The sequence below is a fragment of the Pleurotus ostreatus genome (genome assembly GCF_014466165.1).
Source record: "Pleurotus ostreatus strain PC9 chromosome Unknown scaffold_2, whole genome shotgun sequence".
Classification (NCBI taxonomy): domain Eukaryota; kingdom Fungi; phylum Basidiomycota; class Agaricomycetes; order Agaricales; family Pleurotaceae; genus Pleurotus; species Pleurotus ostreatus.
The window spans coordinates 329,807-353,131 of NW_023503157.1; the positions used below are offsets into that span (position 1 = coordinate 329,807).

Genomic DNA, 23,325 nt, shown 5'->3' on the forward strand with positions numbered 1-23,325 from the left:
ATGCATCTACCTAATAAATCAGTTGCTCGTAAGTTGGCGGACGTATTCAATCAAAGCCCTAAAATCATATCAGCTACGCGATCTCAGCGAGACAAACAGAAGCCAACGAACCGAACGGGCCGTCCCGTCATTCCCTTCGATCCGTATGCCGTCTCCCTCGTAGCCTGGTCAACAATGTAAGATGCAAATCACAGATGAGTTAGGATCACATTCTGCCTACATCCATGGTCCCGGCGATGTCGATATGCGCCCACTTCAATGGCGCGCTACCGTCTTTGGGTTCTAGGCCATCGACAAACGCCTTCAAGAAGAGCGCGGCCGTGATACTTCCTGCCGGGCGTCCGCCAGTCTACAAGTGCAAACGAACATTCGCCGGTATCAGGACGGAGAATGGGAAAGGCGCACGTTTTGGAGGTCGGCGTTGGATGAATAGATCTGTGGACCGTAGTCTTCGTCGAGCGGCATACGCCAGAAGCGATCATACTCAGTTTCGCCGGCAGCGTGTAGTTTCTGCCACAGCTCGTCGGATGTCTGCAAGGAACATCAGCAAGCGAGTTCAGGGTTGCGATGCGAAGGCGTGCTTACTGAGAAAACACCCGAGTATACTTCGCCTAGAGCGATCATCATGGCGCTGGGCGCACCATCAAGTAAATTCACCGTGTTTTTGGTCAACTTGTGGAACGTACCCAGTAAGGGTGGCGACATCAATAAGCGTGTGAGGTTTGTACTCTGAGGATACGTAGTAGATAGCATCCTGGAGACCAAAGGAATCAACGAGTTGCTAGTCAAACAACTGGAAGGACGTACGGATAGAACAAGTCGGCCTTCCGCGTCGGTGTTGTCGACTTCGACGGTTTTCCCGTTCATGGCGTAGATGCTGCGTAAACTTTAGTTTCGAAAAGTCGAGTTATTTGTCGAGACACGTACATGTCTCCAGGCTTCGTAGCGCTGGGGCCGGGCATGTTTTCTAATTCAGCGCGTCAATGGGATCAATTCAGCGAGTCTGAGGAACCTGGCATACCAGTCAAGGGCGTGACGGTAATCAGGTTGACCCTATATTCTCATGAGCCCATGATTCACCAAAGGGAGACTCTGCCTACGGAAGTTGGAGCTTAGCAATTGCAAGCGTTGCAGAGACGACGGTGGCGGCACCACCCATGTCAGCCCGCATCTCTTTCATTCCCTGCACCGAAGCAGGTCAATCTCGCGTCAAAGAGCAAGCCCAGGAGTGACTTACAGCACCAGGTTTCAAGCTGATTCCTCCGGAATCGAAGGTGATGCCCTTGCCAACGAAGGCAAGAGGCTGCGCATCGTCTCCTGCGCCATTGTAATGACTGCGAATAGATTAGTCGGCTGCGGAACCAGAGATAGCGTTGAGAATCCCACATTTCAAGGAACTTTGCGGGTTCTGAGGTACCGTGGGTGACGGAAAGGAATGTTCGCTGTGTGGGCGTGAGTCGGAAGCCCCACGAACAACTGATTTAAGCATACCATCCCCTTCTTCTCGGCCCAAGCTGATGAAGTTGTGTGAGCTGCACGATTAGGAGCAAAACATTCGCGCGAACGTACCTTCGTCGCGGACGTATATTTGGACGTTAGGAATGCCCTCGAACTGGCTCTTCACGCGTTCACAGAATGCCTGTTCAGCGAGAAGCATTAATGGACAGTAGACACAATATGTATCGGATACGCACGGTTGGAGTTATCATGTTGGCCGGCAATTCCATCAACTAAACGGAGACTTTGGGATCGAGTGCAGATGGGTGGGAACGAAACATACTGTGCGCGCAAGATTCTGTGCCTTCGCGTACTCGACGCCCCGGTCCCATTCCTCCGACGCCTGATGAGGGCTGAAGGACAACTTCTCGGGTATTGGTTCTGTCAAGTTGGGGTTGAACCGCGACGGGGGGGAAGTCTTGAGAGTAAACTGATACTGCGCGAGATGAGCAGCCACAGCTAATACTCTGGCTTTAACCTCAACCCATGACCAAGAAAATGAAGCACATACCAGCAGCATGGGCATCCAAGGACGCATCGACGGTAACCTCCTTGACTCCCTCCAATTCACGGATGGACTTGACTGCCTTTCCGACCGATTTCCTGACAAGTTCCCTCCGTTCGTCCCCCTTCTTTGAAGCAAACCCTTCGCCGAGGGACGACAGAGCGGTCACTTTTGTCGCGGGGGTGTCGTAGAAGACGCGCGCGGTGCCGACCTTTGGCACTTTGTCGCCATGGGGGACAGTGGACCAAAGCTTCGCTGCATCGACGTCGGGTACGGCTGTCTGTGAAGCGGCCTGGGGGTCAAACGGGATAGCGTACGCTGCAGCAGACATATTACGATGGCGAATGAGATAAGAAGGGGCCCTTGAGAGGAAAGATGCTCTAGATAACATATTCCGGACCTCTACAGCTTGGCATGTGCACCGGACAAGTCGTGATTTGGGGGTCACAAGGAGAGAATTTCGCCTCGAACCAAATCGAGTCTTCTTTTTCACAGAGGAGCCCCCTTTCTTTCTGAAAACCCCACCTCAGTGCATGGAGGGGGGAGGGAGAGGGCAAATATCGACTAGGACACGCGTGCGCAAAGTAATAGCGCATCGTGGGCCACACAAAGTCTGATACATATATCGACTCTTGCATGATCACCGGTGGGTAGGCTTGAGCTTGAGGCCTTGAGGTCCGGATGAGCCTCATAGAACTCAGTCTCGCAGAGCGTTCGCACCAGCAAGAGCCATATAAAAAAACCATACATTATTTGCTATAGGTTGCATATTATGTTAAATCGATAATATCTGATGAGATTGACTTCGTCGCGCCCTTCTTCTCCTTCGCCGCTCGACTCTGGGCTTTCAGAGCGGCCTTCTGCGCCCGAGCCCTCGCTGCTAGCAACGGAGGAACTTTCTCCAGGTCCACGGGAGGTTCATCATCGCTAGATATCTCCAGAATCTCAATAGCGCGATGATGGGACTTCGGAAGCGAAGGTATGGCCGTCCTCCACGACTCTGAAGCTGTCGAGGACGTTTTTGATACTTGAGACGATAGCATAGGTGAGGGAGAGCTAGGTCGCTCTCTTGCCTTGTCTAAGGCGCGTTTCGGGGTTCTACTTCTGGAATGAGGGGACGTGTGTTTCACTGATTTTCGGGGAGACTTGCGAACGTTGGGCCCCGGATCTGATTCATCGGAATCCGAGATGGTCACAATCTTCCTTCTAGAGGACGATGCCGCTGGATGGGTATGGGAGGACAGGGCCTTGCTGGGTATAGAGAAACCGGGTATCTGGTCCAAGGGAAAGGGGGTTGGGGTAGGCATCGGACTTGGTGGAGAAATAAGGGGGGATTTGAGCGTCCTGGTAGCTGAGGACGTCGCCCGAGGAACCTTCGCCTTTGAAGGAGTAATATCAAATTTCGGAGGGGGCTGGTTGGAGTCGTCTGGTTCGTCCTCACTGTCAGAAAGGAAAAGTGATTTCGCAGACATCATGGTAGGCTGCGATCGGCTTTGAGATGACGATGTAGTAGCTGAACGGCGAGGGTTCGACGTGGTGGCGTGACGGGTACGCGAAGTCAAATCCACAACCTTAGTCGGCAAGGAATCGGGAGAACGTTGAGAGGTAGAGCTATTCCTCATTGGGGCCTCTTTGACCTTGTCTTGAGAACTAGTCCCCAATTTTTGCGTCGTAAAGAAGGATTTAAGTCCCAAATCTAGCTGGGCACTAGAGGTTGACATCGAAGCCGTAGCAGGCGCGATGGAGCGTTTCAGCGGAGGAGCGTGGATAGGGAGGGCATCGTCACTGCTTTCTTCTTCCTCTTCTCGCAGATTCGCCAATCGCAAGTGTATATCATCTTCCTCTTCCTCCTCGTCAGCCACCGGCACCTTCTTGCGGCGTGAAGCGGCAGGAGTAGACTTAGCCTTGGTAGTCGCCTTGGTCTTTGTTCCCGATGCCGCTTTCGAGGCGCTGGTCGTCTTCCTCCCTTTATTCGCCTTCTTCTCGACCTTCTTCCTCTCAGCTTCCTCGTAGGCTTCGACGACTTCAGGTTCAGCCAGAGATACGATGGAAGCAGGCATCCATACACGGATGTGTGAATCGGGAGGTGGAGGCAGTTTCTTAGGCCCTTTCCTCTTGCCACCCTCTTCGTCGTCCTCGTCGTCCTCGTCGCCGGGATCCTCCGATGCCCATTCATCTGCATCATCCGGGCGCCGTATGCCCTTGACGCCCGCTTCAGTGAGACGAACTAGGTGAGCGGGTGCAACCTCTAGACGATATTCCAGGATCTTGTCGGTAGAAGCGTGCCGTCGCTGGGAATGGATCTTTACCACCAGATTCGAGGCATCGTCGTCATCCGCAAGCTTCAGCGAGGAGAAGTGTTTCGTTATCATCTTCGACGGCGTGCCCATAGGAGAGCTGACGGAAGTGTCAGGCCTTTGTTTCCTAGGCGTTGAAGGTACATCAGCAGTAAACCTAGAAGACCTTGTCTTCTCTTCTTCAGCGACTAAGACAGCCCGCCTTAGGATCCGCAGCGTAACGCTTGGCCATATCACAGTCCTGAACCTCTTCACAATAGCCTCTTTATATCCCCACTCGAAATAGAACTCACAAGTCTCCGCCAGCTTGCCCAAGTCCGGATCCTTGTCCCACCTCGGCCTGTTCATCTCAATCGTCCGGCCCATCGACTCGGACGTGATCGGATTAACATACGAGTCCAGCACCTCTAGATTAGGAAAGTCGTTGGGAATAGACTTCGAAAGTGCGACGAATTTCTTCCCGAGGTACCCCTGAGAGTTAGTGCGTAGTTCGTGTCGCAGTTCGTTGCGCCAGTTGTCGAGGAAGTGGATGAGGTCTTGCTGTGAGAGCTTCTGTGCGGCCTGGTAGAGCGATTCACCGAACCCAGCTCTGGCCAGCCCATGGGCGATGATAGGGCCGCAACGCGAGACACCAGCCTGATGGTAGTCCCCTCCTCGCATAAGACCAATAAGTATGAATCCACCGCGGTCAATGCCGATGGATGGGTGTGACTTGATATCGCTGAGGAGGTAGACAGCAGAGTGATTCTTGTCATCTCGACCGTCGGAATTGAGAACAGGATTGGATTTGTTGCCTGAAAGCGTGTTGCTCGAACTGACAGAAGTAAGTTGACGGGAAGTGACACGCCGCGATTATGTGGCTCACTTGCGGATGACCATGGTTGCACCAAAGAGGAACGTATCGACGTCGTCAGAGAGAATTGCGTCAATAACGCCCACGCGATTCAGATACGCAAGCTCTGCTTCCGCTTCGCCAGGTGCCTTCATGGATTCAGACGGTCTAATTGTCGGTTCCCAGCATTGAACTCACCGTACGCCACTCAAACCCAAACGCCTCGATAATAGCCTTCATACCCGTCGTCAGCTTGTGGCTCGACGTGTTGATTCTTTTGCCCCGCTTGAATCCCGGGCGTTTGGGCCCATCGAAGACGAATAATGGGAGAAACGGCGACCGCAGCAGAGTGGCACACCGGAAGAAGAGTGTTCTGAGCTCGGGATTCTCGCCCTCCTTGCCATAATTCGCGTGAAAAAACCAGATGCTAGCATCAATTCCGACGCGAAAACCACGCATGCCGTTGGCATTGGATTCGAAACCTTCGACAACCGCGACTTCGGTGAGGGATCTCACCTTGCTCGCGGGTCGGAGTATCTATAGGGTTCGAGTTAGAAAATCAAGTCCCATAAGCAACTTCGCTGCATAACTCACGTCCCATAGTCCTGGCACACCCATGTCGAGTCACAACAGCGGAACGCGACAATTTCATGAAGTTATCTGAGACTCGCCCAGTCACGTGTAATGCGAACTTAGTCATGTGCACTGGACAGCTTCGGCACCGCACGCCAGCGCGCGCTGGCACTGTACGTGTGCAGACTCGCTGAACGTCGAGCTCACGCTTCACCTCTCTAACATGAAGACAAGGGTTGGAGTTTGCCTGTTTGCTATCTCATTGATTAGCTATCCGACTTATTGCATTTGATTAGGGCACTGAAACTCAGGCTTACAATCCACCATATGGGTTGTGGTCATCACGAAACAGCCAAGTTTGTACACCCGGCTTGAGGGGACACAGCCCATCTTGCACGCAGCCCGGCAGCCAATTGCTATGCGCTGACATGGTTATTGGCTATCTCCTCATGGGTCATAGCAAAACCCTGCTATGACAACCACGGGGATATCCCAAACGCTTAAATACCATCTCCTTCAATGGATTCGAGCCCCCACTTTCAGGCTCTGGTAGCTTTGAAGACCGTCTACTACTCTTCATACGTGAGCTCAACCCATAATTATTCCCCACTGCCGAATTACTGACTTCTATTGTGTCCTTGGAACAGCCTGCTCGTATTTCTGGTCCTTGCTGGTCAAGGACAGATCTCACCCCGTCAGTTAACGAAGCACTTTACGAACCCTTTACGAGTAAAACATCGCTATTATGTCCACGACTTCCATCCTCCGCGCCTCCCACCGAGCCTCTCTTAAACCCGTTAATTCCAAGAAGTCTATCCTCAAACGTTCGGCATCTATAGCACTCTCCCCTCTGCTCCTAGCGCTCCCATTCACGTCCTCACCGACCATTAACTCTCCTTCGTCGCCGTTCCAGTCTTCCCCAAGGTCACCACATGTCCACTTCCCTCCAACTCCTTCCCTAGCGTCCACGTTCATCACACACTCCGCATCGACATACGATCGCACTCCCGTGGACCTACCCCCAAATCCGCTGGAGTTCCCTCCTCGAGGCCGCAGGGCGTACGACTCCTCTTTCGCAGACAGCCTGAGCCAAGGCATTGTGCCCGTGGATATTCCAGCTGCAGCCTTCGACCCGCCCATGTCAGATTCCGACGTGCCGCTCTCTGCCTCTATAATGTCACCTCCACCCGTCTTCCATCGATTTATTCGATTCGCGACACTACCGCCCCACTCGCCCCTGCCGAATCTGCAGAGCCAGACTAGTGCCGAAATTGACTATGGCCATTCAGTTGGGTCGCCTTATCCTCGCTCGCCCTATCCTGCTGCACCATCGCCTCCCCTGACTCCCACAGAGGCCGATACTGATGAAGGCTCGCACGTCAATGACGCGAAGCCTGTTATGAAGAAGAAACCTCGCAGGATTGTGGCTTGGAAAGGACATGGGGAGCTCAGGATATCTGACCTGCTCGCGTCACCCAGCATTTCCTCTCCCCTTCGCCAGACATACATGACGCCGGGTGCGGAGGCACCGCCCACGAAGACATCATCGGGCCTCAAATCCCCCGCCGGCACGAAGCCTCAGCCATTGGACCTCAACCCAAGTCCTGGTTCAGACAGCGATGGCTCGAATCCGAGCTCCCAACTAAGCAAGGCGTTCTGGCGTTCAGTCTCCCTCGTCGACGTGTCTGATGAAGCTGCTTGCGTCAGTGCGTGTGCATACCCTCCATCGGCCGTTGGCATCCAGGAGTTCCTTGCCGAAGATATCGATAGCCCAGTGACAAATGCGACGCAAACGGGACATACCCCGGGACTACTTTCTCTGCTGAGTCCCGTTCCGCTGTCAGCAGCCCCACTATCTGCTGTCCCTGACCTAGTCATGGGACGCAAGCCTGAGATGCTCTGGTCACCCGGTCTTCCTCGCAAAAGGCCCTCGCTCAAGCTGAAACTACCTGAAGCAGCACCCGCTGAAACAGGCATCGCCTTGCACGACGCCTACGAGGATCAGGGCGAGGATCAAGAGGATGAAACGTCCATAAAATACGATTACATGGGCAACGCGGACGATGCGGATATGGTTGATTTAACATCAATCTTAAGCCCTGACGCCCGAAAGGAAGCTGGGTTCCTTTTGAATCCTCCGCCGAGATCCACTGTTGCAGCACCTTCTCCCAACGACCCATTTGCCGCGTTCCCATCATTTTCAGCCGTTCTCGAGCTACATGGAGGTGTTGAGGGTACTCGCGATACAGGCGACTTTGAGGGAGGAGGGCATGATAGGCGAGGTCAGCAGGATGTGGAGCTTGATTAAGTAGGGCTAGGTGGACGGGTGCTACAATCACTTCGTGATCATGAATCCTACAAGACGCCCGTTTGATGTTGAATGAGGTAGTTATCTTACCGTTTTAATTCTTTGAGACGCCTGTTCTCTACGCATGTCTACTTTCTTCATTCACATACAATTTTCACCCATAACGCATTTATTTCATCTTGTATTATATTTTACATTTGTTTATTCATTTATTCATGACGCTGATTTCATCATCTTGTTTCCGCCAAAGCTAGTAGGGTACTGGTGTTCGTTTCGCTAGATGGCTGACACGACGGACACAGATATCCCGTTTCCTTAGCTCCACCTAGCGCCTGGTAAGCGCGATCACTCCCGAGTACCCCATTCAAGCAAACAACCTCAGGAATCCCTAGGTATGTACGATCGTGGTGAGAGAGCGTACTTATCTCACGTTTATCTCCCCCGAATCAGCGTTCCCGCTCCAACATCCATGGGAGTCACTGTCCTCACTGTATGCGATAGCAGGCACAACAGGTGTATCATTGATCCTGAACTCCACTCTTCGAGGCTGTTCTGCAACTAGATGATGCTCCTACTTGTACTACCGGCTGTAGGCCGCTGTTGGGCTGCTGCTGCGCGTGTACGCTCCACCTTTTTCCCCATACATACGCAATAGCTGTTTCCTCTCCCTCCGACCACCTCCTGCAAGTCCGCCAAGGTGGGCTTAGACCGTTCAGTGGGCACGATGCATGGTGATCGACGTGATCGGCCCAGCCATTCCGTCGATTCGGGTAAAAAGGGGCTGTGTCGCTGACAGATTGCTTTTATATCGCCTAGCAGTCTTGTTGTTTTTGTTTGTGCCACACGCTTTTGTGTTCCCTCACTTTCCCATCTTGCTGGACAAGCGAAGTTGGCCAGCTGCTCATACATTTGAGTAGCCTGCCGACTCAGACATACCAGGACGCCCCGTGTCTACTACATACCCCTCAATCGGCTGACGAGCTAATACGGTGCTGGCCGTTGCAATGTGTTCCCGACCCATACTCAAACACTTTCCTCAGCTCGAACCCACCCACCCCATCCCTGCCACTAGTCCCCTCGCCGCATCATATACCCCCTCTCCCTCTGCTCTCCCAACAAGAACATCTTCATCTTCATCCTTATCCGCTGCTATACCACCGTCACCGACGCTCGGTGTCTTCCCCTTTGCCTCCTGCTCATCCACTAATCTTCTTTACTCCCCTCATGTCCATTTCCCACCTACGCCTCGCTTGATCTCATCCACTCATCTTGCTCATTCACCCACGACATACGATAGAGCGCCCATTGTTGTGCAGCCGAATAGCTGTTCACTCCCAGAACGCGGAGGGAGGATGTGCTACACACCGCATTCCACGCGGCGCCGATCATCCGCACCGAAGGGTAGCTACTTTCACCCAACGGCATACGAAGCCTGTGAGCGCGAGGATGAGAACCATGACGACGACGATGACCCCAGTGCTGTGATATCGGCCTTAGAAACCCCGGAGTTGACATCCGATTCCTCGACCCCTTCCTCCGACTCGGATTATTCAGATGGATGGTCATCTCCGCCGGAGGAATTACAGTCACCCTTGGTCGCAATCGCATCTGCTTCGTCGAGCTCGTTATCTTATCTTTCTGGGCCTGCCATGTCCCTCATCCACGCTCAATCGTCTCTGGGTGAATATCCAACGGACATGCGTGTGAAGTTAACTCCTCCCGCACCGCGTTCTGCAATGAAGCTGGAAGGCGGAAGACAAGCGGATAAGAAGCCGAGGAAGAGAGCGAAAGTGGCAGGCTCTTTGCGGATTGGGGTGACTTTTTCGGATGACTCGTCACTGGATGGCTGTCTTGGAGGATTCTAGGTGGACTGACAATTGTGACGGTAGCTGAGTGAGCAAGCACCGGTGTAATCAGTATTGCGAGAGCGAATGTAGGTTGTGACCTGAAATGGAACGTCATCTTGGGTAGATGGTTAGGTACCAGTTTGACTTGAAATGCACATATGAACGTATGTCGATAAATTGAGTATGTTCTTCTGCGTTGTCGCTGCTTCTAGTTAAAAACATCGCGTCCGCTTCCCCAACTAAAGAACAGTCTGACGTTGGTTTACCAGCGTGGTTGAGGATCTAGCAATCCTGTTGGGTCAGATCGCCAAAGTACCACCCAATCACCTCTCGCCAGGCGTCCGCCTAACGAAACATTCATGCTAACATTTTAGCGAAGACTAACGTTCTAAGCCACTGAAGGTACTGAAGTCTTACGCCATCTACGTCATGGAGACAATCCCGCCCTTGTTCAGGAACGTCTGTAGCGACTGAAACTCAAACTGCAATCACTCCAATCGATTACTTGCCACTTGCTTTAGATATGACGAAATGCCTTTCAATACTGCCGCCCCTGGACATTCCGTAACCAGCTGTCAGCTGTCGTTGCCACGTACAATTCAGGAGAAAATGAAATTGGCAGCCGAGTACTGAAACGCGACGTCTCTGTGCTGGTAAGAGATACACGACTAAGAAAACTTTCATCCCAACCATACGGCCTATTGCGGAAAGGTGCATTAGCATCATGAAGACTAGATGCTGCGAGTACTCACAGGTCCTGGCTGCGTGTAAGACACGGGCTGAACCACAAATCAGTTCCTCAGTGCTCTGCATATTGAAAGAGAATGTACATACCACCGGCCAGTAAATGTCTGGGATCCAGTGAGTATTTCGTGAGAGGAACGACAAATAATGGCGACTTACTGATTTGAATACCAGGCTCGTGTCCATCATAAACACCAGGAATGGCGACCAATGGACCAGGTGCTCCATTCCCGCCGTTGATTACGTTCAGCTGAGCACAGGAGATGTAAATTTGGGCGCCTCCAAAGGATGACGCGCCCTATCAATTAGCAATCAGTTGAGACAGGTTGACAATGTAAAGTTCATGCGGAACTGACGTGAAGTGCGATATGTTCGACGCGGAGGAGATATTGTCCGCTGGGCAACGCGTCGGGGAGTTGGAAAGAGAATTGAGTCAAGTCTGTTTGTAGTGAGATTCCAAGCCGTTGAGGGTAGATTATAACGTACTATCCGTTGTCCAGGTAATGCTTGATCCACCATCCGTGACGGGGACAATTTCCTGGGCCGCGAGTTACGGTATGCATTGCGCTCAAGGAAAAATTATAACATACGTGAACTTTGAACCACACAGTACCAGAGCCGTCGAAATCCGAGGCGGCAACATTGTCGGGGGCCTTAGCCATATAAACTATAGCAACAAGTTGAGAGAGCCGAATCAGAGTTGATACATCCGGATGAGCTTACCATTCAATGTTCCTTGGTGGAATATGGCTTGATCTAGTGCAAATCCAACCTATAACTGGGTCAGTGTGCGTACATGGGCTACAATCGGGTTCACCCATACCGTCGTGCCAGCAGAAACGGTAGCCGTCTGTGTGCTTGGTCCTGAAGCAAGGCCTCCGGCGTTACAGCGCAGGTCGTTTGAGGTTACGTCGGTGATCTAACAAGGAAATGGTCAATGACCCTGCGAACACTGTTGGACTCGCAGGAGACAGACGTACGGGGGAATTCGAATTCGTGTTTGAACGAACATATTGATAAGGGGATGTGGTGGTTGTTCCAACAATTAGGGAAGTAAACCGATCTAGACAAGAATTGGGATTAAACCATTGCAACGAATGAAAAAGTAACGTACAATGCGCGGAGACACCAGACGCCAAAGCAACGAGCGCTGAGAGCAAAGTAAAACCTCGCATCATGCCTTCACGGTTCCTTGACCATACAGACGCTCCCCTTTATATCGTGTCGTCTAGGGGCGCACCTGCGGCAAATTTGCGAGACCAAGTGGCCTTGGAGAGTGCTTAGAGCGTTGCCGTGCGGGGATTATCGATGTTCTACAAACCTCGGAATAAAATATCACGAGAATCTTCCTTAAGACCATGACATCGCGGTTACACCGCTGAGCATGACCAACCCATTTGCGTCGCTGTGGGGTAATCGGTTCTTCCCCGGAATAAACGCCAGCCCAAAGCATTGTTCAAAGCAACTAGGAATCCGGAAATGTCGCGAGCAATGCTTGCCAACCGTCTTATCGTGGATTATGCGGACTAATAACATCCTTTGCGATAGTTATTCGTAGCGCATGATCTCCGGTCCTGAATCCTGATATCTCTGAGGAATCGCCCGCTGGTTAACCCCAGCTGCCACCCTCCGGCTTCAAGTCGAAGTCGTCACTGGTCAGGTGAACGATGTCGCTATAAACCACTGACATCGGTTGGAGAGCTTGTGCAAATGGGGTGCGTATGCTGGCATCAATACATCACCAAGTCTCAGGGCGGTCAGACGATGCTTTCTTGCCGGATTGAGTGAGTGAGAGTGAGTGGGATTGTGTTGAGCCATGTTGGTTTATAGTCACTAAGTCTGAGTTTTAAACGCGGTCACTGTTCAAGGTTCCGACAAAATTTCCAACAGACACGACTTCAGTTGATCGCCTTCGACTCGAAAGCTACCGTTTGGGTGAGTCACTAGCCTGCCGCCATCAATGGCTGAATATTGCAGTACGATAGGTCCAATACACTTGAAACCCTACTCGAGTACACGCCCAGGCAGAGGACTTGCAAGTTTTAATGGTCCCGTTCTCCGGAGGGCCCGGCTACACGATGAAACCCATATTCCAGGCAACTTTCATGTTCGTATCACCACCGACCACGAGCTACCCTTGCAGAAACACGCCAACTGTCACTTATCGTCGGGTAAGTCATCAAAGGGGTCCCTCAACATCAACAAGTACACGACTTATATTTGATGGCTTAGAAAAACGGAGTTAAGGCTTGTTATTGAGCCCGAGTCCCATTGTCGATGCGAATCGGTGGATATTCCGATACTGCGCATCAACAGGATAGAATATACCGGGAGCACAATGTCCTCGCTATCGTGCTTCCGTGAGTTGACCTATATTTAGCATACCCGCAACGGTCATTGATGCAGCGTTGGCAAAATTTAGATCCCTCCGCAGACTCTGATACCTGACCATACAAGTCTGCGCGGCTATTATACTCCATCAGCTACTCCCAATGGAACCGAACAATTGTACATACATGTTTTCCCGAAACATGGTCTCTATAAGCAGCCACCGGTATTCCTACCTTCGGACTTTGACCAATCAACCGCCCATGTAGAATCCTTCGGCCCTTCTTGGTATTTGCTCTGTAGGTCTATGGACAGCTTATTTGATCTGGGATAAACGCTGACGACTTATTTCTAGTTCTTGGTCCCAGACGGACCTCCGTTGTTGAGCCGCTTTGTCCTCACTCACAGGGATTGCTACTTTGGGCACGAGTACTTACAATACCTTCCCTATGGTCCGGTGGCCGAGGTCTCACATTGCCATTTGGTTGGACTAACCTTTCGTAGTAAACTTCCCAGTGAGTAGCTGATCTTGCTTGTGTATAATAGCGTGTTATTCTGTTTATCCAGAGGCCTGGTTCACGGTTATCTCCAAATTGACTCTCATGACCGTTTGACGCTCTTATCTAGAAACCGAACGACGGCCTGGAACTGGACTCGAAGAATTATCAACAGAATACCGAAATGTGTTTCCTCCTTGCCGCCCCAACTATTGCTCTTCCGATACCCGATGATATGGTTGCAGACAATGCGCTCGTCAGATTTGAGTCTCAGGCTGTCACCCTTATGTGTTGCACCCGAACTACGGAGATGAGACCATATAACTCGTTTGGGCGTCGTGCTGGCTTTCGTTGAGCACCACTTGTGTTCTTCCGACGGCTCAGTCTATCTCGCATGTGCCTAATCTCATTCAATGACAAGCCCGGACGTACAAGGGTCGTCCAATTCATTCCACACCTATATTCAATCATGAACGATCATTGTCAGTCCCTTTTTCATTTCTCCGGTCAATAAATCGCATTTAACTAGGCCAAGCGCCATAATTACCGGTTTAATAACCTTCGTAAAGTCTCCAACGGAGGGTCGTCGTCCTCAATGTTCGTATTGCTGCAGCGCGTAACGTAATCTGGAAACTTCCGTATAGCCTTGGATTTACTTCTGAAGCATCGAGCTCGACTGCGGAAGTATGGAAGAAAGGGACTCAGTGGCGTGCATCGTTCAGGTAAGCATGTCCGCGACTAGTTGTCAAACACTGGACCCCTCCCAAGATTCGAGAAGCTGAGCCCCGAATGGCTCGATGACTTAGCAATATGTACTGTTCGCGACAGCACACGTAGTCTCCACAGATGTGAAACGAAATAACGAAGACGAGCAGCCCTTGTCGATTATAGGCATGCCCCCCTTATTAATTGCTGAAGCTACTTCACGCTGACTCATCGTGTATCATCAGGAATTACTGTTCACTTGGTGATGACAATAATCTTCTAAAGGCTAATATTTTCTGGTCCGTTGACGACCCCTTTTGGTGCCACAGAGCGAGAGAATGCTCTGAATGTATAAGCAAACTTCATTGGAACAAAGGGAACCCATTGATAAATGAGAACCCCAACGAGGTTCAACAAGCATCCTCCAGTATCCCAAAATGTGCAAGGGCTCCAAGTCCACTGGACACGGAGTTGTGACCCTCGATCGGGGTTCCCGAACTGAACCATGCACACGACGACAAGGTACGCTTGAGAGCCGGCGATGAAAATATTCTCCGCATTCTACTAACAAGGACGCCCACAGTGCACTAGGAACCTCTTAGCACTGTCCTCCGTGGACTAACATGGGCGGTGGTATCGGCGTGCAACGGCGTAGACTTATCAACCCACCGTCTTGTTATGGAATGGTTGCCTTCCCTGACGCCGGATACCATGTAAGATATGCTGCATCCATATACGACAAACGTCAGGTGATGGGACAAGGTGTGACCGAGGGAGTTATCTGGGCATATGCACAAAGTCCTACGCGACGGAATGGTAGTTAGCGCCTTACTCGACTTAGCACATATCTCAAAATACTCAATAACAGTTTAATGACCCATTTCCATACAAATTGAGCACTATGGAAATTTCAGAAATAAGCCGGAAAAGTTTTTCATAGTCTTCAATCTCTCGTATCTGCGCGCGTTGAATTCAAGTTCGGGTTTTTCATGTTTGTCACTCAAAGTAACGCTTATGCACGTGACGTTTGTCGTGAATGGATGCAGCATATCTTAGACGATGTGTGAGCAGGTGTCATTGCTTCTTCGTTGGAGTGTGGTTAATCGGCGTTGGAGTGGGTATCTTTCTTGCAAAATCCCCTTCGTGTCACTGGCTCTATTCTTCCTGCTTCAAGTTTCCTCGACTCATCAGAATCGATGCTTCACTGTCCAAAGGCATGTCTGGGTATCGGACAGTTCGTATCTTCGTATCTGCATGGGCATCACGGGAAGGCGAAACTTGTGGCTCACTTCACGAAGGCGATAGAAAACATAACGTGGGCTCCAAGCTAGGTGATCCCCCTTTACCCCTGTCGCATAACGGTGTAGCCGATGGTGGCGCCCTCGCGAGACCTCCCATGGGATGCTTGACTATTTCTACACACTATAGGCGGTGATGGCTTAGATCCTAGCTAGACGGGCCCACGGGTCTCTACTGTACCCAAAAACCTACGCCACTCAAATTGACAGGAGTGACAGTGTGCATTAACTGCCGTTATTCTTGTGTCTAGGGCCTTGTGTTCGCATCGACATTCTCATCGCCTTCGCGCGCCGTGGCCCGGGGAATGCCAATTGGCGGTTGGAACGGCACCCCAATATCACTCCATCCCAGCGCCCTTGTCTTGTGGCACTGAAGCTTGGTTTTGGGTTTTGCAATCCCAGATGCGACCGTACCGACGGATGCAGTGTGGCACATCTATAACCCAGGCTATACTTGTCACTGCGACCATCTGATGATGTTTGCTCCGGTATGTTTTCTTCGTCGCTGATGATCATGGTTAAGCTCCATCCAAACAGATGCCTCCTACTAAATCATATTCGAAGGGCCGGAGCCCGGGGGCATGGATAGACTACGAGCGCGCCCATCCTAAGTTGATATACGCTTGTTTTGTCTGCTTGGAATGGAGAGATTGAGGTGTGCTATTCACGGCTTCTCGCTGTCATCTGTTTTCCTCATGTACGTGAGCAGCAGCGAAGAATGGAGGCAGCAGCATCGCCCGATGATCGTTCGTTGCCGCCCAATATATTGCACAACACGGAATCGCGAATCGCGTCGCGTTCCGACGTTGATAGTTACATCATTTGAGCCATGAGCTTGAGGTAAGTCATGGAAGCTTGAGACAATATGCAATTATTATTGGCTTGCTTAGACCGCCCGAATCGGAAAACGCATCACGGTTCCTAAGTTGCTATAGATCGCGGGAGAGAACGTCTTTCACCCCGCGGCAGGGAGAGCATGCTGTACATACAGCAGCATCACGTCCTCCTCTTAAGTAACAATCACCATCAAGATTGCGTGCGGCTCGTCATGATGAACCGCAGGCGCCTGAGCCATTTGACCTCGCCCGTTCACGCACCATGAAAGGCAAGACGGGCTGATGAATGATAGAGTTGCGTAGGTTTGTGTGCGACTCGTTCTCAAGCACATACTCGAAATTAACATGCATGTGCTTACGAGACGACCTGCTGTATCTCTTGCTACCACGATGCACAACCAATAGAATGCCATGAAGTTAAATAAAATCGTAGCCTATGTACCAAGGGTGAATGTTCTTGCTTTGGTCGCCCTCGTGCAGTCCTACAGTACTCGTACGTACGTTGGAGCTCAAAAATAAATACGATACTAGAACGGGCCCTTCTGAGAATGAATGCTGGAAAAACGGAAGCCAGTTATGTACATACTTCATTCTAGAAGTGGTCTAAATAGTCATCTTCACTGCTCGCCGCTATCCGCCTGTCTTCCTTCCTTCGGTTCGTTCCGCGTTATATGTCCCGTTAAGTCGTAAAGTCAATCTCTCCAAGTGAGAGAAAAATGTGGCGAGTCGGATCGCAGCAAGCTCACCAGAAGAACCCACTTCAAACCCCACCGGCCCCCTTCGATTCTGTTCTATGGAATATAGAAGGATATAGGACGTAAACGCCGTCAGATGATTCCGACTTGAGCTTGAAGCTTGAAAGTGCACAGTACTCAGTCTCTTGCCACTTTCTGTATTTTGGCTCGGAAGCGTGCGATAGTAGCTACAAAGGAAGAAGTCTTCCTTATTCTGCGGAAGATGTACGTGCCATGCTGAACCGAGCAATCAAACAGACATGTCAAAGCAGTGTTGCAGGAAGCCAAGTGGCTTGCACGTACGCAGAACATCATCCATAACTTTGGAGTCGACATGAACCAACCCTTTTCCTTTTCCTTTTCCGTATTTACCACTCCGACTCTCTCAGCATTCAGTGCGACACCCAAAGGAAGGAATGCAAACGCCGCCGCCCATCAATCTATCCGAAAGTAGTACTTGAGTACCGAGCATATAACGGAGCTAAACCTTATGCAAGTGTCCAAGCGGCGCATGACAATCCCGCCCTCTTTCAGGGTCTCTGCCCAAACCCCGCCGCTCTCCCACTGATATTGTTGCCCTTCTCTTGGATTGTATAGGCCTTCCGACGACCTTGGGAACTATTCATGAACCGTACAGCAGAAGACATACCGTATTGGCTAACCGTGCGAGCGCAGTCGACGAATCGACGGCAGTGTGAGAGTGGTAGCAGAAGACATCAGGATTCTGGAGCGTGAAGTTCGTGAAGAGTGGAGAACTTGGGGATTGGCACTCAGCCTGACTCGCGGAGTATCTAGCCTGATGCAAGGCATGGGGAATTTCCAGTCGGTGTGGCGAACTCTGCGGCTTATGGCGAGATTGTGCCGTGGAATTTGAAACTCACTTGAATCGTGCTGGTAGCGAATATATTGACTAAGATGCTGGGTTCGACGGTGCTCGGTCCTTGCCATCCATTCAAACGATTACTAGAAGTTGTTCCTGTTGTCCTGAAGGCACGATTCCGAGAATCACAGCGCGCAATACGCCGTAAACGCCTACTCCCACGGAGCCGATCGCTAATGGGTGATATATTTCTTCCGTCCTCGTCATTGTACACGGCCGGCTTCGTCCATGACCCTCGTCAGGTCTCGGCTTAGGCTCTTCTTTTCTACCCATGAATATCGTAGGCGCTAGTTGGCTGGAGAACGAGTCGAACGCGAAACGAAGTCAAGAACTTGAGCGTGAGATCAATAACAGTTTCCAGAACGTCCGCGCCAGAAGCCGACGGTTGGGTATCGAGAGTCGTTACGGAAGGCGGTAAAGGCGGGAGTCTCGGTTGAGAAGGTCACTTTTAGCACATCCGGGATGCCCAGTCATTCGAAGTCGGTAGCGGTGGACGTATAATGGCAGGCAATAAAGAAGATGGTAGCAAGGAACGACCGCTAGGAAGGAATCGAATCTCCGCCACCGCAGCGTGCCGCCAGTCGCGCGAAATACACGTACACAGTACGCGCGGGAGCAGTACCCGTACAATTCCATTGCACAGAATAGAGGTAGCTGCTGTTGACGTGCTTCGAAGGGGAGTGAGAAAGGCGGGGTCACCGGGAGCGCCTACCGAGGCGTCGGGGGTCGCGATAATTGTCGGAATTGAACGTTGGGCATTGTGTCTGACGGCGGCGACCTTGGTTTGTGAACTTTAAGTGCAAGTTGGGACCAGGCACATATTCGCCATCGTCCGAGATTTGACAGCCGCTTAGAGCTCCGCCAACCTCGCGTGGCAGTACTATTCTTGGAGACGGGGACTAAAAGGGCCTTAGGCGCCCGTCCATTAGCGGAGATGAAGGAGCAAACGGTTTGGTTTGAAATTATCGTGAACTCCGTCCGATCTTATTACGGCTTTACGGGTCACTTGGTGGGAAAGGCGATCACAGATTTGGTCCATGCGAACGACGTGCGATGTTGGCGATGTACAGATGCGACGGGAACCTAGTCGAGATGCGTAATATATAGACCTCGATACGATGCCTTGAAATCCCCTTCCCATACAGACCACCGCTACCACAGCACTCCCGCAGCGTCCAGCACGCAACAAAAAGAATACCAGACACCGCATTGGGTTCACACGTCAGATGCTACTCAGCCTTCCCGAAGAGCTCGTTTCGCACATAGCCCTCCACCTTCTCGCCTCCCAGCCATTCAAGCCACCGTATGTCCTGAATTCGCTACGCCTGACATGTCGGTCGCTGCACCAGCTCCTGGGGTCGGACCATTTCAAAGCAAGGGCGTTTGGAGTCTGCTTCGACGTGGGCAGCGTGGGCAGAAGGAACTTCGTGGCGGACACGGGGATGCGGGCAGATCAATTCGAGGTATGGGGCACAATCGTTCACTGGATCTCGGAGAGGGACGTTGCTGGCGACGAGGCGGACGGCGAGCACGAACCTAGTGATGCTCAATTCACCCTTCTCTCTGCCCACCCATGGGACGTTGCAGAGACCTTTCTCCAAGCTTATATCATGCTTGTGTCCAACGACGGCAAGAACCTCGCGCAGCTTGAGCACGCCGGCCTTTACCCACTGCTCCGAGCATACCTGAAGAAGTACCTGTACAAGGAAGAACTACTGGATAAGGGCTGGCCGGTTGAAAGTCTGGAGAACTCGTGCGCATTGTGGCTATTGTGGATGATGACAACTGAAGAAAGATTAAATGAAGAAAGCCTGGAGGAGAGGGAGGAAATGGTGAAGATGGTGCTGCCGTGGGTCATGGTTCCGTTCAGAGTGCGTAACATCCCGATCATCCTTGCCACCTTCCGCTCCGTCGATCTCTTTGATCGCACATACCCTTTGCTACCCCCCGCTCCGTTCCGTCGCTGACGCTGCATACAGTACTCAGCGGCGCATGCTCCGCCGTCCCACTATACTCTCCCCCTCTCCCCGACCCTATTTATCCCAGAAGATGACGCCGCCACCGCCGCGTCGCAGTCAAACGCACACGGTCGGCGGCGGCGGCGGCGCCCCTTCCCTTCGTACAACCTCCCTCACTCCATTATGACCGCGCACGGTCCATACCCAATATACGGGCCCACTGTTCTCCCCACACCGACTCCCCCTTCTCCCTCAGCTTCTCCAACGCCGCCCGACACCGAAGCCGAATCCCCCGCCGTCGCTACGAACCTCACCAACTTCTCTGCATCTCAGGTCATGCAAAACCTTCCATACACCCCCGCCAATTCTCTCAATATCTCATACTTCGGCACTCGCTGCCCATTCTCCGTCCCTCCGCCTTCAATGGCAGCCAAGATGCTCTACTTCTCGCGGCGCGAGAGAGTTGGGTTCGGCATACCCCCACATTTACCGGCGACGAGGGAGGAGGCAATTCGCCTCGCACGAGAAGCATGGGAGAGGGAGCAACGTGAAAACGGACTTGTCGTTGGTGAAAACGGTGTGGTGTGGGATGGACGCATGCGCGTTGGCCCGACAAAAGAAGACATCATATACTTCAATGGACATAAGGGTACGCAATTGCCGATGAGGACAAGCTGGTACGATAGCTGGGATGGCCCGGACGGTATGCTTTTCGTTATCGACGTCATTGTTCAAGTTCGTTAACTACTGCATTTCTCAGCTCTCTCTATTCCTCCGTCGTTGCGGTGGGACAATGACTACTACCGTTCGCGGTACTGCTACGACGTCTTCCTCGAACGAGGCAGGCGGAATGGCGACGTGTACACTCCCGGTATGCTAGATGGGTTGTGGCAAGGCCGCATGCTCGTAGGTCAACCCAGTTTCGACTTGGCACTATATTTACCCCATTTTCTAGGTCCCTTCGGAAAACCGCTTCCTCTCGCTCATGACAGCCCCTCGTCTCCCAGTGGACCCCAACTCCCGAGTCGAGGGCCGGCCTGATTACCTCACCGAAGAGTATCTCTTCACCGCGACCGTGCCTGTATACATGCGGTTGGGCGAGTACCACTGGCTCGATGGGAGCAGGCGGCGCAAGGACCGGACGAGATCGACGTTTCTGGCGTCAGACCAACCCCTTGGAGATCGCTTGGCAGCGCTGGACGAAGAAGCAACCGAACCAGGAGGTATCGTGCGCTGCGCAGAGAGGGTTAACAGAATCGACGAGGGTATGAAAAATGCGTGGTTCCCTCAAGGTACTGGTTTAGTCATGGATGATGTACGTTATCCTCATTTTATTCGATCTATTCCGATTTTTTTGACCGTTGATTTTTTATTCTATTTTTCGTTTCGCAGGATGCGGTCAAAGTGTACCCTCCGCCTGCGAACTTAACCGCCCCATCGGAAAACTCGCCCTTTACGCACTTCCACCACTATCAGGAGCAGATGAGACAGGTCGTGCCCTCGGTGTATGAAAAGTACCATGCCACGGAGTCCAATTCACACGACTCCGAGCATTGTGCGGAGTGCCTGCGACGGGAAGAAGAGAAGCACACCATGCGGTTGGTGGGAGGCGCCGAGGATGAAGAGGCTATGAGACGACGGCAGATGTCTATAGCTACGGGAGACGACGCTTTCGATGACGGCCTTCGTGGCATGTCGATGGAGGAGGAAGCAGAAGAGGCCGCAATTCTCCGTGATCGCCTGGGTGACGGTGGTGTTGAGAACATATTCCGGAGCGTTGGCTTAGGGCGTGCATTGAGGAGGAGGCGTGGAGAGGCAATTTCGGGCGTGCATTTCAGAAGGGATGTTGATAGGGACTACGTTCGCAGTATCTCAGAGGCCGACATGGACGTCGATGACGCCGAAGCAGAAGGTGGCGAAGGAGAGTGGATGGACGTCGACCCCGAGGATGATGATGAAGACGACGACGATGCCTCCTACGCGTCCAGCGATGACGCGGACCTGCCTGCTGACGATCCCCTTGTCCTTCCCCCATGCAATGGCGTTCGAGATATCCTCATCCTAGGCTCTACCGACCCTCCTCACGCCCTCGCCTGGCACCCCTTCGTCTTCCGCGGTCGCATACGGCCTTGGGACGGTCTAGTTGGGATTCTACGGGTGTCCAAGGATCGCCAGCTCGGCGATGCATTTTTCTACGGCTATATCATCGAAGGCAAAAATTTCGTTGGAAACTGGAGGAACGTAGGAGCGGAGACCAACGCTGGCTTGCCTGCTTGGGAAGGCCCATTCTCCATGAGCAAGAGGGAGTGAAAATATGTTTCTTAACTTCGTTTCAGCGATAGAACTTCTTGCTTTTTCTTTCTGTTTGCCATTTTAGGGCACGGACAACGAACACAAGCTGCCCACCATATATCCGCCTCAAAAGTATCCCCGCCTCATATTTGTCGCCTCTCGCATTGCATTTATATTGCTTGTATTTTGTATGTATCTATGCCAGCTCGTACACTCTTCAGTATATATTGGCCGCGAGATTCCGCACATACCCGTAATGATATGTTACTTATGGTCCAACGGACGTTTACATACTGCATTTATCGCACGTATATCCCGCACTCATGTTTTGAGCTTTAGCTTTATATATTTACCGCATAGCTCGCTTGTTGTCTTGTATACTACGTACTACTCTCTACATCTTCATCAGCATCATGCCATGTACACTTCTTAACTTCATTTCTTCCACAACAGACGATTTTGTCGCATCGATGACCCCTGAAGCCCCTAAGGTACCCAGAAGGATCAGGTCTCAGGGGCTTGGCGCTGTAGCCAGTGGCGTTTCGTCCTCGCTACACGACGCATGGTGGTGAAGTGATATTGCAAGATGCCGATCAGAAGGGAGGCCATTGTCCATATTTCTTCACAGCACACAACGGCGTTTCAGGATAGAAGTTCCCTCAGACACTCCGCGAACCCGATTACAAAATTACAAAGAGATCCCATCGTCACCCGCGCCACAGCATGCAGTCCTTGTCTCTTGACGACACTACACATCCATAACCCAAATTCAAGGCCGCTTGATTAACTATCACGGCAAGAGTCTAGCATAATTTGATTCCGCTCTGTATGGTAAATTCTCCGTTGGCTTCTTGTTGGCTTCCCTAGGTATTGACATTCATGCAAGAAGCTAGCGGCGCCGCATCGTATTGATATAGTCTTGGAATTATACGAGACGGAGATTAAGCTGTTAAGAATATGCACTGGTGACAACCGAGGCTTCTGAATCGAGCCATTCGACCTCATCATGACCGGAACTGCACACTATGATACGCACTAGCTCAGCTACTAATTCATATCACGTCCCAGCCGCCCGATTAATGCGTGGACCGCTCACGGTTATGTAACGTCGCACGGTTTACGACGCCACGATCAGCAGGTATATTTCCTCCGTCGATCTTGCCCGACTTGAATTCAATAGGCACTTCCATGATG

At 51.7% G+C, this 23,325-nt stretch overlaps 6 protein-coding genes across 6 annotated transcripts; 3 read left to right on the forward strand and 3 right to left on the reverse strand.

Annotated features, from left to right (window-relative positions):
* Positions 1 to 18: 18 nt before the first annotated feature.
* Positions 19 to 2,333, reverse strand: PC9H_002887 (uncharacterized protein; the record flags this gene model as incomplete). The annotated part of the gene is made up of 17 exons (XM_036772487.1): positions 19 to 58; positions 112 to 164; positions 221 to 349; positions 406 to 531; positions 586 to 631; positions 687 to 754; positions 808 to 877; positions 928 to 967; positions 1,022 to 1,053; positions 1,101 to 1,183; positions 1,238 to 1,334; positions 1,387 to 1,442; positions 1,492 to 1,514; positions 1,570 to 1,639; positions 1,695 to 1,730; positions 1,781 to 1,956; positions 2,009 to 2,333. The coding sequence occupies 17 exons, from the start codon at positions 2,331 to 2,333 to the stop codon at positions 19 to 21; spliced, it is 1,470 nt and encodes a 489-aa protein (XP_036633960.1).
* A 439-nt stretch (positions 2,334 to 2,772) lies between these two features.
* On the reverse strand, positions 2,773 to 5,749 carry PC9H_002888 (uncharacterized protein; the record flags this gene model as incomplete). Its single annotated transcript, XM_036772488.1, has 4 exons — positions 2,773 to 5,113; positions 5,165 to 5,280; positions 5,330 to 5,668; positions 5,726 to 5,749. The coding sequence occupies 4 exons, from the start codon at positions 5,747 to 5,749 to the stop codon at positions 2,773 to 2,775; spliced, it is 2,820 nt and encodes a 939-aa protein (XP_036633961.1).
* A 700-nt stretch (positions 5,750 to 6,449) lies between these two features.
* On the forward strand, positions 6,450 to 8,012 carry PC9H_002889 (uncharacterized protein; the record flags this gene model as incomplete). Its single annotated transcript, XM_036772489.1, has 1 exon — positions 6,450 to 8,012. The coding sequence occupies one exon, from the start codon at positions 6,450 to 6,452 to the stop codon at positions 8,010 to 8,012; it is 1,563 nt and encodes a 520-aa protein (XP_036633962.1).
* Positions 8,013 to 9,016: 1,004 nt separating this feature from the next.
* On the forward strand, positions 9,017 to 9,877 carry PC9H_002890 (uncharacterized protein; the record flags this gene model as incomplete). Its single annotated transcript, XM_036772490.1, has 1 exon — positions 9,017 to 9,877. The coding sequence occupies one exon, from the start codon at positions 9,017 to 9,019 to the stop codon at positions 9,875 to 9,877; it is 861 nt and encodes a 286-aa protein (XP_036633963.1).
* A 662-nt stretch (positions 9,878 to 10,539) lies between these two features.
* Positions 10,540 to 11,781, reverse strand: PC9H_002891 (uncharacterized protein; the record flags this gene model as incomplete). Its single annotated transcript, XM_036772491.1, has 10 exons — positions 10,540 to 10,557; positions 10,612 to 10,638; positions 10,694 to 10,710; positions 10,763 to 10,901; positions 10,960 to 11,042; positions 11,190 to 11,270; positions 11,327 to 11,375; positions 11,427 to 11,522; positions 11,584 to 11,666; positions 11,718 to 11,781. The coding sequence occupies 10 exons, from the start codon at positions 11,779 to 11,781 to the stop codon at positions 10,540 to 10,542; spliced, it is 657 nt and encodes a 218-aa protein (XP_036633964.1).
* A 7,326-nt stretch (positions 11,782 to 19,107) lies between these two features.
* PC9H_002892 (uncharacterized protein) lies at positions 19,108 to 22,149 on the forward strand (the record flags this gene model as incomplete). Its single annotated transcript, XM_036772492.1, has 5 exons — positions 19,108 to 19,752; positions 19,861 to 20,542; positions 20,600 to 20,745; positions 20,795 to 21,154; positions 21,232 to 22,149. The coding sequence occupies 5 exons, from the start codon at positions 19,108 to 19,110 to the stop codon at positions 22,147 to 22,149; spliced, it is 2,751 nt and encodes a 916-aa protein (XP_036633965.1).
* Between the last annotated feature and the right edge of the window lie 1,176 nt (positions 22,150 to 23,325).